We start from the raw sequence: 21,152 nt of genomic DNA on the forward strand, positions 1-21,152 counted from the left end.
TACAGGGTTCTTAAAAGTCTTAGGAAGTAATTAGTTACATAAAGAGGTAATAACACAGTGTCAATGACTTTTAGTGATCAGTGCACATATTCCATAAAATGGATTCAGGAATGCTTTATTACTAGAGAAATTTTATATGACAAATGGATAGACATTGCAAAATGTATTATGTGCCGAATAAAGTAGACATTCAAATTTTAGTTTACTATCCACAGCGGTCACTGAATTATATGCTTGTATATATTGATATGTAAATTTTATGTATAATCAGAGACCACTGTCGCTTAGTCTTTAGTTTTCTATGTTGTATCTTGTGTACTATTGTTTGTCTGTTTGTCTTTTTCATTTTTAGCCATGGCGTTGTCAGTTTATTTTCAATAAAAGTTTGAATGTCCCTCTGGTATTTTTAGGTAATGAGTATATTTTTGCAAGTCTTACCTACATGTATATAGAAAAACATGAAATAATACTGAAAATTAAAAGCAAAGGAAAAGATAACAGACTTTGGGAAACACCGGGAGCAAGAGCAGATACAGCCACTTTTAAAAGGGGTTGTTCAAACCCAGAATTAAAGTGTGGGGGTTGTTCAAACCTGGAACAAAAGTGAGGGGTTCTGGGGTGGTTCAACAATTTGTCCCTATTCAAAAGCACTGATCGCAAAAAAAAATTAATCTGCCATTGGAGAGGCAAAACTAAAATTGCCCTGTCCTCATACATCAAGGACTGTTCCAGGATTTGATGCTAGAGGGTTTTCCTAATAATGAGGAGTTAAAGGATATGTTTCAGGCGTGGATCCAGGGGGGGGGGGACCCCCCTTTTTTCTTGACAATCAATGCATTTGAATGGGGACATGTAGTTGGAACACCCCCCCCCTTTTGTCCTGGGTTAGGAACCCCCCCTTTTTAAAATGGCTGGATCCGCCCCTGTGTTGACAACATTTTTGGTTGAGGGTTTGATATGTATACAATAAATGGAAATAAAAAACTCAACACCCTCTATGTCTATGAAACTTTTCCACTTCCAACTAATGAATGTTTCTGGTTGCATCGCCTGGACACAAATAACAATGAAATTACCAGACAGAATCTAAGACCATACTATAATACGGGTAAGAGCAGTTCCTCCTTTAAAGTTTTGTTGCAAAAGTTCAGATGTACTCTAAGAAACCTGAATATCTAAATTCAGTATTTAAGTTTCGCATTAAAGCTACATTGTTGTGTAGTGACAAAATGTGTTTTTACTTCAGAAATTACGTAAAATTTTATCTGTAATAAAAAATATTATTATGTTTCAGAGGAATTTATTTTCTTATCATTTGTTATCAAAGCATTTTGATCATTTATCATTCTGATGTTAACTTTATGTTGCTTGGGATTGTAAGACATAATTTAGTACCTGTTGCTGCTGTTGGGTTCGTTTTCAGAAGAAATGTTCTTTAATACTTTCTTATCAATGTCATTGATATTGTGTATCATGTAAAATGCACCTATATTTTGTTTATAATAGTGTAACTAGACATTTATAGATATATAGTACGTGTGATAAAAAAAGAAAGAAAAAGGGGGAGGGGTGCAACTCCTAGAATCAATGTTATTTTAGATTGTATAAATTGAACTATGCCAAATATTTTATTTTATTCATATCACAATCTTCGACCTCCATTTGTATGTACATAGCGCTACAGTTCCATGATATGCTACACTCCCGCACTGTACCAGACAGTGGCAGATCCAGAAATGTTCTTAAGTGACTGTGGGCCTGGGGGCCCACTGACTGCCTAAGAGGGGGCCCAATCCAGTCATTCTTTAGTGATTCCCTATATAATCAACCAAATTTTTCCCAGAAAAAGTGGGAGGGGGCAGGTCCTCTGAAAAACCCTCTACATCTGCATCTGCCAGAGTATTTCCCATACTAGGAAAAAGAAGAAAGTGTTAATGGCTAAAGATGAGACTCACTGACACACAAAATATATGACTCTACTTATCACTTTCATAAAAACTACTTTGGAGATATATCTAATGAAAGACTTGCATTTGAAATTAATTGAATACCCTCCATCGGTTGAATAATGTAGTCATTGTGGGTCCAGAAATTTTTATAAGGGAAGGCCTAGGCCAACTGACTGCCTTAAGAGGAAGCGCTCCAGTCATGCTTTAGGGATTCTCTATATAAACAACCATATTTCCTACAAAGCATTTTTTTCCATTTGTAACTCTAGAACGGTATTAAAAGAGACACAATTTTTTTTTATTTGTTTTAGACAGACTTCATATGTACATGTATATAAGTTCTTCAGGTGTTCAAATCACCCTTGAAAGCTGGGAGTGAACAGTGGACTCTTTACACTTCATATTATGACTATTATATAAGAGGGTAAGATAGCCCTTTACTGTCAGGCAGCAAACTGTGTGTTTTCTGCTCTTCTTCTTCTTTGGTTGTAGAACAAAGCTTCAGAATACTGAAGATTACTTGCCGTTGCTAAATTTTTATAGCATCAATTTGGTTAAGATTTTATCCTGATTCATCAGAGGCCTCAAATTATTATTGGTTGTAATTTTTTTTTGAAAGAATTTAACATGATACATCAAAATCATTCTAATTTCTTTTATTTTCATAAAGAAAATGAACATTTTTCCTTTATACAAGGTAAACAAACAAAAACAACAAAAAAAACCAAAAAAACGTCATGAGATATTTGCAGATTGATCTCTAAGTCAACAAGGCCCTTAAAGTACCAATGCTAGTTTAATCTCAGGTCTGGGTAACAGAGATGTGTTAGGGAGGGGAGAAATTCGGAATTACCCTGGTGATTTGCTGAAATTTCAAGCAACCTCAGTTAGGATCGAAGCACTGTAGCTAGGGATCTTGATTCTTAACCACTGGGCAATGAACCCACATTATACTGATTTTTAAGCTTGCAATTCACCTTTGCAAAAATATTCTGCTCTTAGCAGGTGCAAGATGTGGTCTGTCATCTTTGATGCATGCATACAAAATGTATGTTATTTATTGTACTGGTATGTAAGAAGGGTTACTAAGTGTGGACAAAGTCATTGTTCAGAAGAATAAAACACCATGAATAATACTTTCTTTCTACTCGTGATCTATATATATAAATTAGATTTAACTGAAGTTGACAGGAGTTGGATAAAGAGCACCTATCTTTTAATTAGATGATTCATTATGTATCTAGCAAAAATGTAGGCTATCCAAAATGACTTCTTCCTTAATACTTTATATTATTAATATTTTGTAGGAATTATGATTGCTGATCTTAATGCTAGTCAGTCGTGAAGTACAAAATTGTTGAGTCAGCTGAATTCATTTTGAACTAACCTATTGCTAATGATTTCATAATAAAGATTTAAGAAAATGTGGTAATGATGTCATGATTAAAGCAGTTTTCTTTCATTCCAATTAATTTAAGTTCAGTGATTTGCACTTGAGAACAAAGTGACTCGTACATTCATTTAAACAATAACTGTACAAAGATAAGCACTTTAAAATGTTTTTAAAACACTATCAAATATGATTCAGCCTTCTTCCTTGGAAAGTACACGAAATAATGTGAATAAAAGAGAGAAACAATGAGAGTATAAAGGAAATCAAGAAAACTGTCAAGTTTTTTGTTGTTGTCGTTTCTAGCTAGGAAAAAGAATGCACTTAACTCAAACAATTCCATTGTCCCAAATCACGTTTTTTTAAATGCAACAAATGGAAAAACAACCCGGGCTATTCATTTGGAGGCGTAACTAGTACTTTTACCCTTCCATTCTACTGAAACATGCCGCCTGAATTAGGATTTTTCATATAAGGTATTCAAGAAATATATTACCTCTCAAAAATATATTGATTTGCCTTGACCATGTTTTTTTGGGGTAACAATATTCTCTTTCACACTCTTATGTATTTGTTAATTATAAAGTAACAAAAAAATATCACAAAATTTTCTTTTTTTTCCAGAAAATAAGTCATGTCTAAGGAAAAGACACAGCTAACTCAGTTTGGGGAAGGTAATAATTCATATATTACAGGGGTCTTTAATCTTTACATCAAGAATCAAGTAGATAAAAAAATTAGAAGAAAATTCAAAAGGACTTTTCACTAAGAAATTCTTAGTTAAAATAAGATGTGGTATGAGTGCCAATGAGACAACTCTCCATCCAAGTCACAATTTGTAAAAGTAAACCATTATAGGTCAAAGTAAGGTCTTGCTTATTTCACAAATCATTAAATTAACTACAGAAGATCCTATTTTCTATCTTGCCCATTCAAACTACTTATATTCCATCAGATAAATCTTAGTGGGCATGAGAAACAAATAATCAGTATGACATATCCTAATGTTTTCTGTTGTAGTTTGGCAGTAGTCATGTAGATGTAAGAACAGATAAAGTTGCTGACAATTTTCCACAGGTTTGTGAGTCACTGTAGAAACAGACACTTTCTGTCTGATCTGCTTCATAAATACTATGATGTCATATCTTTGATTCTTTAATAATTAAGGCCAAAGCAACATAATCATGGTTATATCTATGATTCTTTAATAATAAAGGCCAAAGCAACACAATCACTGTCATATCTATGATTCTTTGATAATGAAGGCCAAAGCAGTTTAGTTCCTTGTAATAATAATTCATTGAAACATTAATTCTTTTACTTATTAATTGTAAATTACCCTGAACTAGCTTTCTGTAGATGTGAAAACTCTTAAATCAGTACATATTGCCTTTTTTTGGGGGGAAAATTGTTTATTTTTTAGTGCATGTGTCTATCTGACGACTCAATCCTTTTTCAACTGATTTTTATAGTTTGTTCTTATGTTCAATGTTTTGTGAATAAATCAGGATGTCGGTTTTCTCTTGGAATTCTTTTACATTTTATCAATAGTGGGACTGTACCTTGCTACTTATTTTAGTATTGAGACAAAACTCATAGAATTTATTACTTTGTTTGAAATGCTCTTGCCTAATACATTCTGTTTCTAACTATTAAGGAAATGTTTAATAAATTTCTGCAACTATTGACTTCTTTAGGAATAACAACTTTTCAAGGGGATATAACTCATGTGTTAAAATTCAATCCAGGGGAGATAATTTGGCTGGATGTTATTGGAAATAAAATAACAAGAAAATAACAATTGACACCCATATTTTATTTCACAAATTCATTGTGTTAGTTCACAATAGTTTACACTGTAAGAATATTTAGATTGCACAGGGAACTAATGGTACCTAACATCATGCTTTTGTCTAACAGGTACACGTTTCTTAAAATTATTTGTTTTCCTATATATACATTTAGGTGTATAGTATAAAAGACATTTTTGGGGACAAGTGCCTGTGTTTTGACATAGCTTATTATAGTGTTTTGCTTTTTTTTGTTATGTTAGATAGTAATGGATATTCAATCTTCTTATTGTTAATTAAAATATATGCCGTCAACCATCTGGTATTTATTGTGCAGTTGATTAATATTTGGCACCACTGACAAAAGTTAAATTTTGAAAAACATCATATAGTGTCTAAAACTAGCTTTGTCATGTACTATGTCAAATTAGCTAAACTTCTAGAGATTAATACCACATATTGAAAGCATTTCATTATGATATGTATTGGAAACCTACCAAAGTGCATATTTGTTAAAAATATCTTTAATATATATTCTGCAAAGTGCATTAAATATAAAAAATTTCGACCTCATTTTACTCAAAAAGTAGCACATGAAGGTATATTTTTTATTACATATTTGATTTAATTGGGTAAAAAATAGTCTATATGGAAATTTTTATCAAAATGTAAATACGGGATCAAAACTGTATCGTATGTCACAGTATACAGGGGCGGATCCAGCCATTTTAAAAAGGGGGGTTCCAAACCCAGGACAAAGGGGGGTGGGGGGGGGGTACAACTATATGTCCCCATTAAAACAGGGGGGTCCAACTCCTGGAACCCTCCCCTGGGTTTGCCACTGGTATATACCCTGTCTGAGACCTGAATAACATATAATATACATATGTATGAGTGTATGTTAGGTTTTTTTTGTTTTAGTTTGTAACAAACATGTTTCATTTGTTTATATATATTGTTTGCAATAAAGATTATTATTTCTAAAAAAAAAAAAAAATTAAACAGAAAATCATATCAATGTGTCCTAGCAAAATTGCCATAGGCAACTCTAGAAGTAATAAAATGAAATAATTGGCAAGTAAGATATTTGATAAGTAAGAGACCAGCACATGAAATGTTACCCACAGGAATGCTTATGTTAATTTTGACATCTTCTTTGTGAGATTGAACAAACAAACACACCAATAATGCATTGAGGTGGCCTAACCAGCCCTCCTCTGTCTTAATTAACTCATGTCTGTAGAACCTGTCAGAAGGAGTTGTTTGGATGTTCAGCATTAAGGATCATGTTGATTTCATGCTATTTACAAAGCTATAAAATTCTTTTTGAACTGACTGGTTGAAATCAACATCATATGTCAGAGCTTTCAAACTCCAACTTTGAAAGAAGGCAGGGAACTTAAAGTGTAGGAGGAAAAATAAAACCACATCATCAGTACAGTTTTTAGTTCCCAGGAAATTATACCATTTAGATATTAATTGATTTTACACCAAGGCATTTTTGAAATATTGCATAATCAGCCCACGCAGGAAATGACAAAATTAAAAACTGGTAAAAACCAAGTTGTGGTAGTTTTAACTAATTCAACAGCCAACTAATTAGAAACAAAGTATGTTGTGGTAGTTTTAACTAAGCGAACAGCCAACTAATTACCCCAAAAGGTCATTTTGTTATGTATTTGCATTGCTTGAATTGAATACACTTTTTGACCATTAATTAGTCAAGTCTGGTTAAGAAAAAAAATATCTTACTGTTTGAAGGTCTCCATTTGTCTATCTTGGTTACACATGTTACACATTTATTTGGCTGTTTTTACACCATTTAGAGAGCTAATTTACTTTGAAAGTAGAATTCGTTTTCTTTTGTTGAACTGTTTAGCAAAAATTACATACACAAACTTTCATAAACTCATGGAAAATTGTCTGTTTCAATGAGTATTATTTTCAAAGAAATATTTTTTAGTTAGTCTTATAATCTGAGTATTTAGGGATAGAAGGCCACACACAAATACAAGGACCCTATCCCCCATTTCCTCCCACACAACACTAACTCAGCTTAGTAAGCCTTTAATAAAGTTATAGCAGTAATTTAGTCTTTCTCTTTCCTAGTCCTTAGCTTAATAGTTGTATGCATACATTCAAGTTTCCATGAAACTAAAGCAAGATCAATTCAAAGACACAATATAAAAAAAAACTTATAGCAGACATTGTTTGCATTTTTAGCAGATTATTAGAATAATAAAAAAGTGAACACATGCCTCTGCTCTTGTTCTATATACAAAGTTTAGAGAAAGTATGAATCAGATTAAATGTATAAGTACCAAAATAGCAAAAACACTTGTTAGAGTACATATATAGTAATAAGTACATCAGCCAGTACTTGACAAATATTTATGTTCATTTTGCACAACCAAAAATTTGGATAATATAAGGAAATATACCTCAGCTTTGTAAAATATGTATTATATGTCTTTGTCTTAGTGAGGGCCCTCATGGGGTTTTTGATTATGTGATTACTTGGCCGTTTTTTTAATGATTATTTGATTATTAAGCCAAATATTTCATGATTATTTGATTACCTAGGACTGTATTTTTAGTTTATGATTATTTGATTACTAAAGATAAGCAAATATTTATTGATTATGTGATTATATTGGCAAAAAAATGGTGATTATGTGATTACTAGGACCCCCCCCCCCCCCATGAGGGGCCTCCTTAGTGTACCTTTGCAGGTTACCTGGTCAGTGATATTTTACACTAGCTTTTACCGTTCTGCCTTTGTTAAGGCATCTTTTCTGGCCAAGGGTTACGATCCAGTCACCTTCTCTCCTATATCTACCTCCTCTCTGAGAGATCATCATGATGGTGACAGGATTGAACCCTTGGCTTGAGAAGATGCCACTACAATGGTAATACAAAGCTACAGTTAGTATGTTTTAGAGAAAATTGAGTGTGTCACTGCTGTGACCGATTGGTCATTCAGGTCACTAAGCTAGTGTAGATGCTTGTTCTGAATTTTGTATTTTTTGCAAAGTCTGCATAATTTCTTTCGGTAAATATTTGCCGTATTTTGTGTTTAAATGCATGAAGGAAAAGGGGTGTTCTATTTGGAATAGTGCCACCGTAAAACCAGGACAATGCCCTTCACATCGAAGTTTAATTAGGTTTATATTATCAAAAATTCATAGTTATATGATCTTATATAATTGATATAACGATAACAAAATGTTTACGATATTTTCTTGGGAATATTGCTAATGTTTGAAATGCCGTTTTAACTGACTTTTGGAGGAAAAAGATTGATGTGTGTGTTTGTGATATATATCAGTGATGATAAACTTTTCTCATGTTACTTCTATAGCTGATAAGTACGGTTCTCTAAAACTGATTGCAATAAATAAATAATTTTACAAGAAAACTTCTATGCGAAAATGTACCAACCAATGCTAAGTGTGTTTGATCAAAGTTACAGAGGCACTTAATTATAAATGTCAGAAAACACCTTCTATACCTTGATACACACATGAAGGTATTATATCGGTATTTTTTCAGAGACAAGTGTCGGTAATATGCTTACAGAATGTTAATTTTCTCGTTTGAATTGTTTTACATTTGTCATTTCGGGCCTTTTATAGCTGACTACGTTATGGGCTTTGCTTATTGTTGAAGGCTGTATGGTGACCTATAGTTGTTAATTTATGTGTAATTTGGTCTTTTGTAGAGAGTTGTCTTATTGACAATCATACCACATCTTTTTTATAGTAATACATTAAAAATTAAGTTAATTTTATCTTATTTTCCACGGTGTGAATTTTACTGTACTAGAGCATGTGAACAGACCCCCTTCCCCTCCGTAAAAATGTCCCCCCCCCCTCCCTTTTAATCAACAAATTATGTCAGTGCATCTTGAACGGAACGTGACATGGCTCTTTGTTTATTCAGTTTTATGAATGTGTTAATTATACATGTATAATTTATGAATGGACAGTGGTTGAGAATCTTAACATAGCAAGATGCTGACTAAGACGGTCTAGACGCCCCACAAAGTGCTTCAGGCTTACCACAGCTGTTTCTCTCTAGTGTCAATATCCTGTGGAGATTTCCTGTTCTCAGCCAAACATAAATAATTTCACACTATTTCATGCATGTAATTAATAAAACGCTTCTTATTTTATTGAAATATTTCTAGTGTAAAACAATTTATATTAATCGACCATTGTATTTTATATACTTATGTGGATAAATTATATATGAGTGATAGATTTATGTGTATTTACTATGCAAACTCGTTTAGAAAGCGTAGGAGAACTGCTGTAGATATTCTTCTTCATAAACCTACAAGGATCATGATTTTGTTGTACTCAGTTATCAAAAAGTTTTTTTATATTTTCTCATATGTTCGTGTATAAAAAGAATTTGGGATATTTTTGTTTACCAAAAAGGACCACAGAACACGCAAACCAATAATACAATTGGAAACAGTTACATAACAATACATATATTTATATATCAAACTAACAATCTAAATATATAAACTATCAAAAGTGGGTGCTCACTCAATTAAAACTAAAAACTCATATTGGAGATTGACTATGGCACCAGAAAAATGTATTGCTAATTTATAAATCTGCAGAAGACACCAATAAATCCCTACTAGTTACTACTGCAGACAAGTTTAACGTACAGCTTATTGCATGGAATAATATATCTCAAGTTATATACTTTAGACATATGTCTCTGAATATAACTTAATTACATTGTACACTTGATAGTGTCACTGTGACTCATCTGCAGAAATTACTTGGAATCAAAAATTTGTATTTGTATATATATGCATGACAACCAACAGGCACCTGTTGCATGCACCCCTCGTGTTTTTTAAGATTCTTTTTGATAAATGCTCTCTTTAATAGTTCAATTTATCTTCCATTTCTAGTATTTCATGTGTTCTTGCTGCTATCAAGACAATTTTGCAACATCTTTTGGTATTATGTGCCCTCTAATAGTATAGATGAACAGAGCGTATATATATAATAAACCAGTTACTGCAATATGCCTTGACTGTATGGGTTAGAGCAAGAACATATGAAATGATGAAAAAGTGGAACTATGAAACATGAAAGAGATAGTAAAGGGTGCCCTTGTCTCAATTATCTGCTTTATAGCCACTACAATGATATTTTTCACCGTGAACGCAGATCAGTTTGGGGATATGGTGACGTAATTCATATCAGTATTTGAAAGCCATGTATAATGGGTATCTGCCGATACTCCTTTTGAGAAATTCGTGTCGAGCTTCAAAATATATATACCTTAATCCTATTTCTATTAAGGGTTAGTTATATCAGGACTTGGTAGGATTCTTTCAGCACAGCGTGTAATAAAAGATATAAGAAGCTCCAAACAAGTCAATTTATAGCTTTTATCATTTGTTTTCTCAAAGACATATTTAATATGTCTGATATTTGAACAAGATCATTAAGTAACTCATTGTGTCGAAATGGGGAAAAAATATCATACAGGCTCTTTATAAGTCTTTGTGGCGAGAAATAAGAACTTTTGCAACCATTTCCTTTCAGTTTTGTGTAAAACTTTATCATTATCTGACAGTTGTTAATGTGATACCGATGGTCAATAAACTCGGTCAATTGCAAACATATACACGGGTCAGTATACCACAGCTGTATAATGATAAGAGTGAACATGGTAAAAGGGATTACTGATATCCCAACATTAATAGCAGATTATATAAGATTAATAACATATACTTACAGCTAACACGGCGTGATAACTACATAATGATATCAGACAGGCAATCTTCAAAAGCCTAAAAATCATGACATTCAAAAATTATTACAATGTTAAAATGAAATATTTGATAGCCGCAAGGAATATCTAAATGAAAAACCAAGAAATGGTTGTATATTCCCTAAAAAAAATTCAAAGAAACTTATAGTTCGAGGAATCTGCAATAACTTCTTTGTATCATAGATATATTAAAATAAAAAGGCAATGTATCAAAGCAAATTAAGAAATGGTTTTGTTTCGTTATTTCATCTTCTCGTATTGATGTATAAGTATCCATGGAGTTTACAGTAGTCGCCCGCCATTATTGCATTTAACTTATTGAAACAGACTATAGGTCGCCCAAAGAAATGCAATACCACCCGCAAAATCTTTAAATAATATTTTTTATTGAAATTTCAAATATGAGTTACAAACAAAAATTGTAATAATAATATAGAAAGCACTTACCATTCATTCATGGCTTAAATTTAACAATGGAAAGAACTACGGTAGAAGTATACGGAATCAGACCGCTAATATTTGTGTGTCTCCTCTGGAAACTCCTAAAATGTCCTCAGACGGCCAGATCTGCCGCTTCCAATCCGCTGAGATAAATCTCAGCCAAATTTCACTTTCCACTTCAAGAATAAGTTTGTTTTTTCAAGAAAGCATTAAAAAGCTAGCCGCTTTCAGAGTACGGTGATCTCCGTTCTTTCTGTGTAATTCGGCTGAAGATAGTGCCACTGCAGTTTACCGATTTGGAAGCGGTGGGCGGCGCTTGTAATTTGTTGGTCGCGCAAAATGTTAAACAGGCAAAAGTTAATAAGTTTTAACTGGACCTTGCGTTACACATTTTATATCAAAGTCACACATTTTAGTACAACAATAAAATAATATTATCCCTTCCCAATTAATAATTTCTATGAAAAAGCGACACTTGATTGTTTCTTTTTAATCCACGTGTTCTGAACATGTAAATGAAATAAACTTTCCTGTCTGTTGTATCCAAATATTAATTTCCAAAATATTTGTTTCGCGTATTTTGGAGATTTTTCTTTTACTGAAAGTGTCCAGCTTTATCTATGTTGTTACATAAGAAACAGAAAAGAGCCTTGTATTTGTTAATTTTTATCTATTTGTAACTTAATACAAAGACTTATTATCTTATCAACACTGATTTGCATATGATTGACAGATGCCGAGAGTGTATGTAATTCATGAAGAATTTTGCGTTTATGACAAACATCCGACATAGGAAAAAGTTCTTGAGTACAGAAAGTGGGATTTGTCATGAACGTTTTATCTAGTACTTTTTGATTTTATCCCGACAAGTGCATTATATTAGATTAGGAATTTCCGTTAAAAAGTGTATGTTTGAGAACTGTAAGAAAAAAGTTTTAGCTGTTATTTCATGCGCGCAAGGGCGTAGGAGTTGAGGAAACTGACTGCGCTTTAATACATTTGCATTTTTACACGATAGAAAATGGTGGAAATGTAGTCTGCTACCACGGAAAAGTTAAAAAGAAAATTTAAGATCTGTGGTGCGGATTTTAGGATTTTTCCGCTGTTGAATGTTTGTGGAGAACTAGGATAATTATTTTAGAAATGAACGGACGGACATTTTTATTTGGTCTCTTAGTTTTCACGCTGATTGTAGACATCTCTTTAGGAGCTGTAAGTATAGTCTGTTTCTTATTTGTAAACGGGATCGCGAACACTATTATAGCAATACCGAAGTCTGTGCCTTTAATAATAAAAGAACGAATTAAGGTCCATCTTAAATGTCACATTTTGTGACGTACATTGGTTTCTAAGAGAAAAAGTGTGAATCCAGTCAAATGGACTTCATTGTTTAATCATACGTTTTTTGATTGAGTTAAGTCTGCCAATTGATATTTTATCGTATGTTTTTCTTTGTTGTGATGTTATGCTATTGTTTCAGAAAAAGGGAGAAGGTTTGGATCCATTAAAACGTTTAATCCCGCTGCAAATGTTTGCACCTGTCCTAAGTCAGGAATCTGATGTACAGTAGTTGTCGTTTGTTTATGTAATATATACGTGTTTCTCGTTTCTCGTTTTGTTAATATAGATTAGACCGTTGGTTTTCCCGTTTGAATGGTTTTACACTAGTAATTTTGGGGCCCTTTATAGCTTGTTGTCAAGGCCGTAACTACCCTTGAGGCAAGTGAGGCAATTGCCTCACTAAAATTTCGACACTGATTTTTTTTTATACATATATCTATAAATATAATAGTCATTTGTTGTTCTGTCTCAACATTAATTTCCATAACTTGTCATCCTTCCTTTTAAACTATTCTTCCTGGATATAACTCGGCATCTCAACGGGTGATGTTTCTCGATTACATTAACCTAGTAACGATAATCATCCTGGATCTCTAATTAAAAATACGCTCTTGCAGATAAAGGAAAAGCGACACTGAAGGTAAAGAAGGAATAATTCTAGTAAACTAGTTTTTTGTGAACAGAGTCTGAGTATTGTATATAACTTCATTAGGATAAGTAGACTGACAAATCAAGTACTGGTCTTCGGAAGGGAGCAATCCTGTCTGCGTATTCATTTCACGAACTTTAATCTTTCTCTTTACAGATAAATGAAATATAAATAATATGAAACATGAATGCATGGATTAGCTTTTATCCATGATGATGTTTCTTTAACCTTAAAAATTGGAAGAATATTCCATGTTCCAATTTGATATTATTGAGGAATGGTAGAACCTTTAACACAGGATTTTGTCTTTACTTATTCGGGACTACGGAATTTCGTTTCTTTATATTCGGGGTTTCGGAATCGGGCACCCCCAACCCCTAACCCCTAAATTTATAGATTCTGGAACTAAAATACCACCAACTATTTCCAGAAATAATTTGAAATTACGGAACTACATGTAAACGTCAAAAACTCTATTCCAATTCCCCTGTACCCATATCATATACTTACTCTATACTAGATAGAATCATATATATGTATCTTATCTCATTCTATTCCTAGTTTGTCTACTCTTTGCCAACATAAAAACGAGTTTAATATTTTGTAACTGCGACTGTATGATGGTGCTTACAGGAAAACTTAATTCCATTTTGCAAACAAAACTGTTACTACCGATGCTGCTACCGAAGTGCTGATGGAGAAGGAATTGGAAGAAGACAATTGATCATTGTGTTGATGATAATGTGCTACCTTTAGAAACACAGACTGCCCTGAAACGACTGAAAACTTGGAAAAAAGCATGCATGAGTGGCAAGAGATTGTGCGGTCTTGTCATGCTCCATGTTCATCGCGATAAGGATATCAGCAGACCAAATTATGATTCTGAAACGATTTGACTGAACCGGCCATAGAAAAATTTGGCAAACTCTACTGAATCGATGTTTGTTCTATGTTCTAGCAGCAGACTCAAATCAGTGATATTTGGATGATTATCTTACATATAAATTTAAATAAAGTTGTTAAAAATTAGGTGTTAGTAATTAAAAGTCTTAAAATATGAAAAATTTATATAAAAAGTGTCCAAATTCAAAACATTATCAAACTCTCTGAAAATGCCTAGAATGCAGGATTTTGCACCATTCATTTCATACCCTCCAGAAAAAAATTTCGCCTCGCTTCGCTCGGCTCAATTATTTAGCCTCACTAAAATAAGATGCCTAGTTACGGCCTTGGTTGTTCGGTGTGAGCTAAGGCTCCGTGTTGAAGGCCGTACTTTAACCTATAATGGTTTACTTTTTAAATTGTTATTTGTATGGAGAGTTGTCTCATTGGCACTCACACCACATCTTCCTATATCTATCATAAATAACATGAAAGTTTACATAACAGAAATACAAAAAAAGCAAGATTATTCAAAGGAACAACCTTACATGCATAATTGTTAACTAGAAATTAACATTTTTATTAATTTACAAAACTCATAAAAGAGCAAAATGTAAAATACAAAGGCTAAATTAGTATTCATGATATAAGATCGTTTATGTTTTATCATGGTTGGATATTCATCAATGTTTGTCCCTCTGAATTCTCAGGAACTCTTGCTTAAATGAATTTCTGTAGTAGGAGTGCTAAAAAGCTCTATATTGGGGGAAAAGGGGGCCTGCCTCCTATCTTTCAATAGTTGTAAAATAAAATATTTGCTATCCCCCTTTTTTTGGCAATTTTATTTTGTCTTATTGAAAATACAAAATGAAATTGAAAGAGGGAACTTTTTAACAGTTTTTCTGTTTTTTTTTTTTTACTCTTTTAGGGGGATCTGGCATGTATCTTTTTCTTATTGCTAGAGGTCCTCTGGGAAAAATCTTGATTCAGAAATTTTTTTTTGTCATCTGTTTGACCACAATATTTTTTTGGCGTCAAAGGAAAAAAATACCCCTCCCCCTTTTGAAGTTAAATGGATATTCCCTACATTAAGTTACTAACTGTAGTTTATATGTGCTGCCCTGGTAGATCATACATACAAATTAAATAAAGTACACAGCTGTGTTGCCCCACTTTACTATTTTGTACATTTTTTTTTTAAACAAATTTTAGACAGGCATTCAATTTTAACTTGAAATTAAGAATAGAAATCTGGAATGTGTCAAAGAGACAACAACTGGAACCAAAGAACAGAAAACAGTCCAAGGCCACCAAAAAGTTTTCAACACATTGAGAAAATTTCAGCACCCGTAGTCCTTTAACAAAAATGTGCACTAGTTCAGAGAAAAATGGATGACTCAATAAACACCAAAACATATAAACCAAACGAAATTTAAAAAATATACAAGACTAATAACTGCACCAGTGCCATAGGTTTTGTGTAATTGAAATTGTACAATTTTGTTAGCATAATTCAAAATTGCCACTTGAGCCACCTGTAGGCTTAACGATTTATTGTGTGGTTATATGTTAAGAGAATATGGTTAATTGTAGTTAGAAATTGGTTCTGAGATTTGAGTAAAAGTTGACTTTTTGTATGAAGATACAGGAAATTAGTAACCTCCAACAAAAAGAAGGTCACACTGACCTACACATGTATATTTCATGCTACATTGTACATGTAGTCTAGTCTGAATTTGAATCTGTTTCTCTGATACTAACTTTATTTATGCTCAAGTCATTTTTTTGTTGTTGCAAAAATCTATCAAATATGGAGTTCTATTGTGTTGAACAAGAAATAGGTTTATTTGACCTTCACCTTCTGCTTCACAAATTGCTAACTTCGTTGTCATTTGGTGTCATTGGCAAATTATCTTGCATCCCTTTTATTTTCTCATCCATTAAATGCCATACGGTAAATCTTTTGTTCACAACTTTAGAGTGGACTGGACTGGAGAATTTAGAATCATATATTGTATAATTGTGTACACCTTTCTATTGTTAAGGGCCTATGTTGCCCTCAAAATTCATTTTGGTTACTTCTTTTGGTAGGTTGCTGTCTTATTGACATAGCCAATATCTCTCTTTTATTATAAGTTGCTCTGAAAAAGCATCTAGAATGTACATTGTATTTCTGGCTAGTTTGACCTGTACCTATTTGTCTGTACACAGCTAAGTTATCTGCAGTTTTGATGTGTATGGGTTCAATCGAAACATTTTAGATCTTTTATTTGCTGCTTCTTTTCCACACATAGAATTAAGGAGATAAGAGCAAGATCTGGTTATATATTGTGATCAAGCACATTTAATAAAAATACATGTAAGTAATCAGTATTGTAAATTGTCCAAAGCAGGTATATTTATTTAGCCATAGTGTAGTCAGTTTATTTTCGATCTATCAGGTTGACAGTCCCTCTGGTATCTTTCGTCTCTCTTTTATATGGTACAAACAGTTAACTTTATATTGAAATATTTGCCACCAGAAACTTAATATTGAAATATTTGCCATCAGACATTTATCCTGAATCAATTAATCAAAGCTTTCCTTTATATAGTTATATCATACACTTACACATGGTTATTCTACTTACAGGTGTGTAAAGGATGTCACCAGACAACATGTACGTGTGCTGGACAGAAGGGAGTCAGGGTAATGGTTACATTTTGATTTTTCATGAAAATATACTTGATTATTATTCATCCAGATGGCCTGAGAACACAGTTATTTCGTAGTGCATTTCTTTTAGACAATAAATTTAAATGAAAAAAATCACATCTGCTCTAGCTCAAAAAGATTTTTACAGTATAGTGTACTGTATGGGACAAATAATATCAAAATTATAGAAACTTCTACTAGCTCTAACTCAAAATATTGACAATTCTGTTTAAAGGGGGTCTAGAATTCAGTTTGACAGCTTCAGACATAATAAAAATTTGACCTTTTTGAACTGGACCAAATCACTGCTTAACATAAAGATTCTGCACCCCACTTTTTTTAAAAGATGTAATTTCATCCCCCTACTTAATATTTCATGCATTAAATATCAAGAAATAAATTGGGAAAGTGTATCAAATTAAAATCCAAGTTATACACTGATCACACTAGGGACTGAATTCCTAGACAACAAATTACTGTGTCCTTGGACCAGATGTAATGTATTCAAAGTCAAATTTATGAAGACGATTATTTTATAATAATATTATGTATTATAACCCAACTTTACTAGCTAGCCTGATTCATACCAGAAATTTAATGGGATTGTAAATATTCTCCTGAATCTGAAGGTTATTTGGAATTTTTATGTTTGAAACATTGCTATCCTGGTTCGACAATATCTGCTACTTAAAATATGAAATATACTGAAATTCTGGAAGTAATTTTTCTTTATTGAATAACTTAAGATTATGATGGCAGTTTATAAAAAAGAATTATCACTACGAAAAATAAAAAGCTTATTTAACATTAAAGACTTCAAGGATGACCTTTGAACAGAAACTATTGTCATGTTCATCTGCATTTTTTTGTTGTTAACATAAAATCTGATTAGAAAAGTTATAAAAAGAGTTCATTTTCATAATCATTATTTATAGTTTCTGTTTCAAATAAAAAAATCTTAGTTTGATTTTTGATTCAACTATAACTCGAATAATTCAAGCCCTTTCCGTGTCCGATTTTCTCCCACACAAGGGCTTGAACTCCTTGTGATCATTGGCCGCGTCGCCTGCTCTCTGTGAGAGAGAGCCAATCAGCGGCGATGAGGATAATGAGTCTGCGCAACTCTCTTGTAATTGTCTTACCTAACACGTGTGTTCAATTAACACAAATCCGATAATAATTAATTAACATCAATTAACATCAGTTTACATCATTTAACATCAATTAACATCCGGAACTCCTCCTTCTTAAATCAAAATTCCCATATTGAAAATTCCGGTTGAGGATCTTGATTGAGGAAGACGTTCAGGCGTTAATGTAGCCTTCGTAGATCAGCGGAATATTAAGACTGAATTATTCGGGTTAATTCAACTAGACAGATAAGTTATTTTATACAATAAGGGAGATAACTTAATTTTTAATTCTTCAAGGGAGATAAATCAGATAATTTATTATACATTTATTTACTTGACTAATTATGCAGTCAAAATTCCTTTTCAGCAAAAGATTTTTAATTGAACTTTTATTTAAAAACTTATTTTTCTACATTTATTTCATAAATAGTAGATCTTGCAGATGAAAAATAAAACTCTTTTGTATTTCCTGATTAAAGGAACACCCACAACCATTCACAACATAAACAGAAATTTTAAAAAAGTCACAAAAACATTGATTAACAATTTAATGTAGCAACTGCCCTTCCAGCACTTCAGCTCTTTGAATTAAGTAAGAATGATTGGGAAAAATAGAAAAGTGAATGAACATCTTTAACAAATATTCTATGAATCAGAAATATATGGAGATTTTTTTAGATTTGTTAATTGTTTGCAGATATGATATGTTTTTCTTTGATTATAGTAAATACTTTGTTATTTTACAGGGTGTTGGAGGTTTGTCAGGCTTGAGGGGACCTAGAGGATTGCCTGGATTTTTGGGCCCAATGGGTCGAGATGGACAAGTCGGATTTTTTGGTGATAGAGGAGAATTTGGAGGCCAGGGTAATCAAGGAATTAGGGTTGGTATCATATACTTTGTATTTTTCTTAAAAGACCAGAGTAAAATTAATTAATCTTTACATTTATAATGTTTGATAGAATTGTTACCTCTTAATAAAAAATAGAAAAAAACAAAACATTAAAAATAAAGAGGTATAAGAATAAGCCATAATTGAAAATTTGATAATTGTTGGACATTTATTTTATTATTTTATAAATAATTGTGTATAGAACTTATAATATGTTCTAGTCTTACAGATTTCTTGGAATGTTATTCTAAATCATTGCATTATTTCTTTGCTTCAGGGTGGAGCTGGTTCTCCAGGTTTTCCAGGTGTACCTGGTACCCCAGTAAGTATACATGTACTCTTATGGCATTTTTTTTTATGAACACTTCAAATTTTAACAATTCATCTATTTTAAGATACTATTCTTAAATTGAGCTTACAAATTTGTGATTTTATATTCTGGATGAAAATATTCACATATGTTATTGTATTATGTTAAATTTAGTACAATGAAACAGTTAAATCATATATTTTTTTTCTTCTGATTTTGTGTTACTTGTATGACATATAGAAGCTTGAAAAACTGTATTTTAAAAAGTAAAATTGGAAATTGATAACTGTTATACCAAAATATGTTAAAATTATCAGTTTAATAATAGATATTGACAATTTAGACACAAAATGTGATTCATCTTTCAGCCAAGAAAAGATCAGCATTTGTAGTTGCTTCAGCCGAAAAAGATTAACATATAAAGTATCGTTTGACTTCATAATTGTATAATATGATTTCTATTGAATAAACTTTTATGATGTTTACAGGGTATTGAAGGAATAGAGGGTATAGTTGGTCCACCTGGTTTTTCTGGCTGTAATGGAACTAAGGTAGGACAGCATAACATTTTTTCAATTAGTCATTTCAGAATCTAATGCATTTTGAGTATTATTTTCAAAAGCGTACACCGAAACGTTTTGATTGGTTAAGAACGAACCAAACAATAGAAATTCTACCAATGGTATTAAGTTGTTTTCATTTTGGGGAACAAACAATAAATAACCACAATTGTTTAGATTCTGAAAAAAAACAACATATTAAACTACTAGTGAAATCAAAACCGGATTTATACATTGTATTGATAGTCTAAGCATTTTCTCAGAGCCTACTTATCACTGCACCTTTAGTCATAGTTGATTTACCGACTTTTTTGCATATAATGTATGTATGCTATTTTATTTTCAACATTTGCATTATACTTTCAGAATTAAAAAGTGAAAAATATCTCTATTTCATCAGAAATTCTAATTTATTTCATTTATCATTTTTAAAGTCAATGGTTATAACAGAATATATAATCCATATATCAAATATCAAGAAATTTTAACTTTTGACCTACATGTACCAACATTGATAATTAACCCAACATGCTCCAGCACTATTTGCATTCATGAACTATTGTGTTGATCTGTCACTTGTTGATTTTTTTTTATATTTGAATTTTTGGATCAATTATTTTACAAATTATTTTGTACAGATAACATATTTGGCAGAGAAAATTAACATTTAGCAAGGACCGGTAAGTAAATGAGAGACGAGCTGTAATTTATCTCAGACTTTTGGACTATTTTAATCCATCTTTTTGTGTTATACAGGGTATAAGAGGAGGTGATGGTATCAATGGATTGCCTGGTTTACAAGGTTCAAGAGGACCATCCGGTCTTAGGGGTCCAAAGGTAATTTATTTATGAATGATTGTAATGGAACTAAAATAAAATTTGGGGAACATGTCAGAGACAACAACCCAACCAAAGAGTGGAAAACAGCTGAAGGCCACAAATGGGTCTTCAATACAGGGAGAGAATCAAGCAACCAGAAGCGTTCTTTAGCTGGCCCCTTAACAAAAATGTGTACTAGTTCAGTGATAATGGATGTCATACTTAACTCAAACATTGCATTATAAAAAATGAAAAAATAATTTTAATAACTTGTAGATCATAAATGAATAACACCATCTAGTCTTCAGTTAAAACAGAAATTGTCATTTAAATTTAAGTATAAAATATTTGCATAAAAAAATGAATAAATGATGTTTATAATCATGTTCTCTTTTTAGGGTGAAGAGGGAGATCTAGGATTTCCTGGATTAGGCTTCAAAGGAGAGACAGGAGAACCAGGCCCAAAAGGATTACCGGTCAGTATACAATATAGTG

General features: G+C 32.2%; 2 protein-coding genes across 2 annotated transcripts in view; one reads left to right on the forward strand and one right to left on the reverse strand.

The window, feature by feature from the left end:
* Positions 1 to 12,203, reverse strand: part of LOC139514336 (collagen alpha-2(IV) chain-like) — a 54,746-nt gene extending 42,543 nt beyond the window's left edge. The window contains exons 1-2 of the mRNA XM_071303434.1: positions 11,385 to 12,203; positions 10,902 to 10,956 (exon numbers count right to left, since the gene is read on the reverse strand). Of these exons, the coding sequence (XP_071159535.1) occupies positions 10,902 to 10,956; positions 11,385 to 11,395 (66 nt within the window). The 5' untranslated portion in view covers positions 11,396 to 12,203. The remainder of the gene's footprint in view (positions 1 to 10,901; positions 10,957 to 11,384) is intronic.
* LOC139515298 (collagen alpha-1(IV) chain-like) overlaps positions 1 to 21,152 on the forward strand; it is a 120,478-nt gene that overhangs the window by 33,339 nt on the left and 65,987 nt on the right. Inside the window, exons 10-18 of the mRNA XM_071304866.1 lie at positions 3,257 to 3,290; positions 4,004 to 4,013; positions 4,360 to 4,416; positions 16,883 to 16,939; positions 18,825 to 18,959; positions 19,246 to 19,290; positions 19,767 to 19,829; positions 20,595 to 20,675; positions 21,056 to 21,133. Coding sequence (XP_071160967.1) covers positions 3,257 to 3,290; positions 4,004 to 4,013; positions 4,360 to 4,416; positions 16,883 to 16,939; positions 18,825 to 18,959; positions 19,246 to 19,290; positions 19,767 to 19,829; positions 20,595 to 20,675; positions 21,056 to 21,133 — 560 coding nt within the window. The remainder of the gene's footprint in view (positions 1 to 3,256; positions 3,291 to 4,003; positions 4,014 to 4,359; positions 4,417 to 16,882; positions 16,940 to 18,824; positions 18,960 to 19,245; positions 19,291 to 19,766; positions 19,830 to 20,594; positions 20,676 to 21,055; positions 21,134 to 21,152) is intronic.

Source organism: Mytilus edulis, chromosome 3 (genome assembly GCF_963676685.1).
Source record: "Mytilus edulis chromosome 3, xbMytEdul2.2, whole genome shotgun sequence".
Lineage (NCBI taxonomy): Eukaryota > Metazoa > Mollusca > Bivalvia > Mytilida > Mytilidae > Mytilus > Mytilus edulis.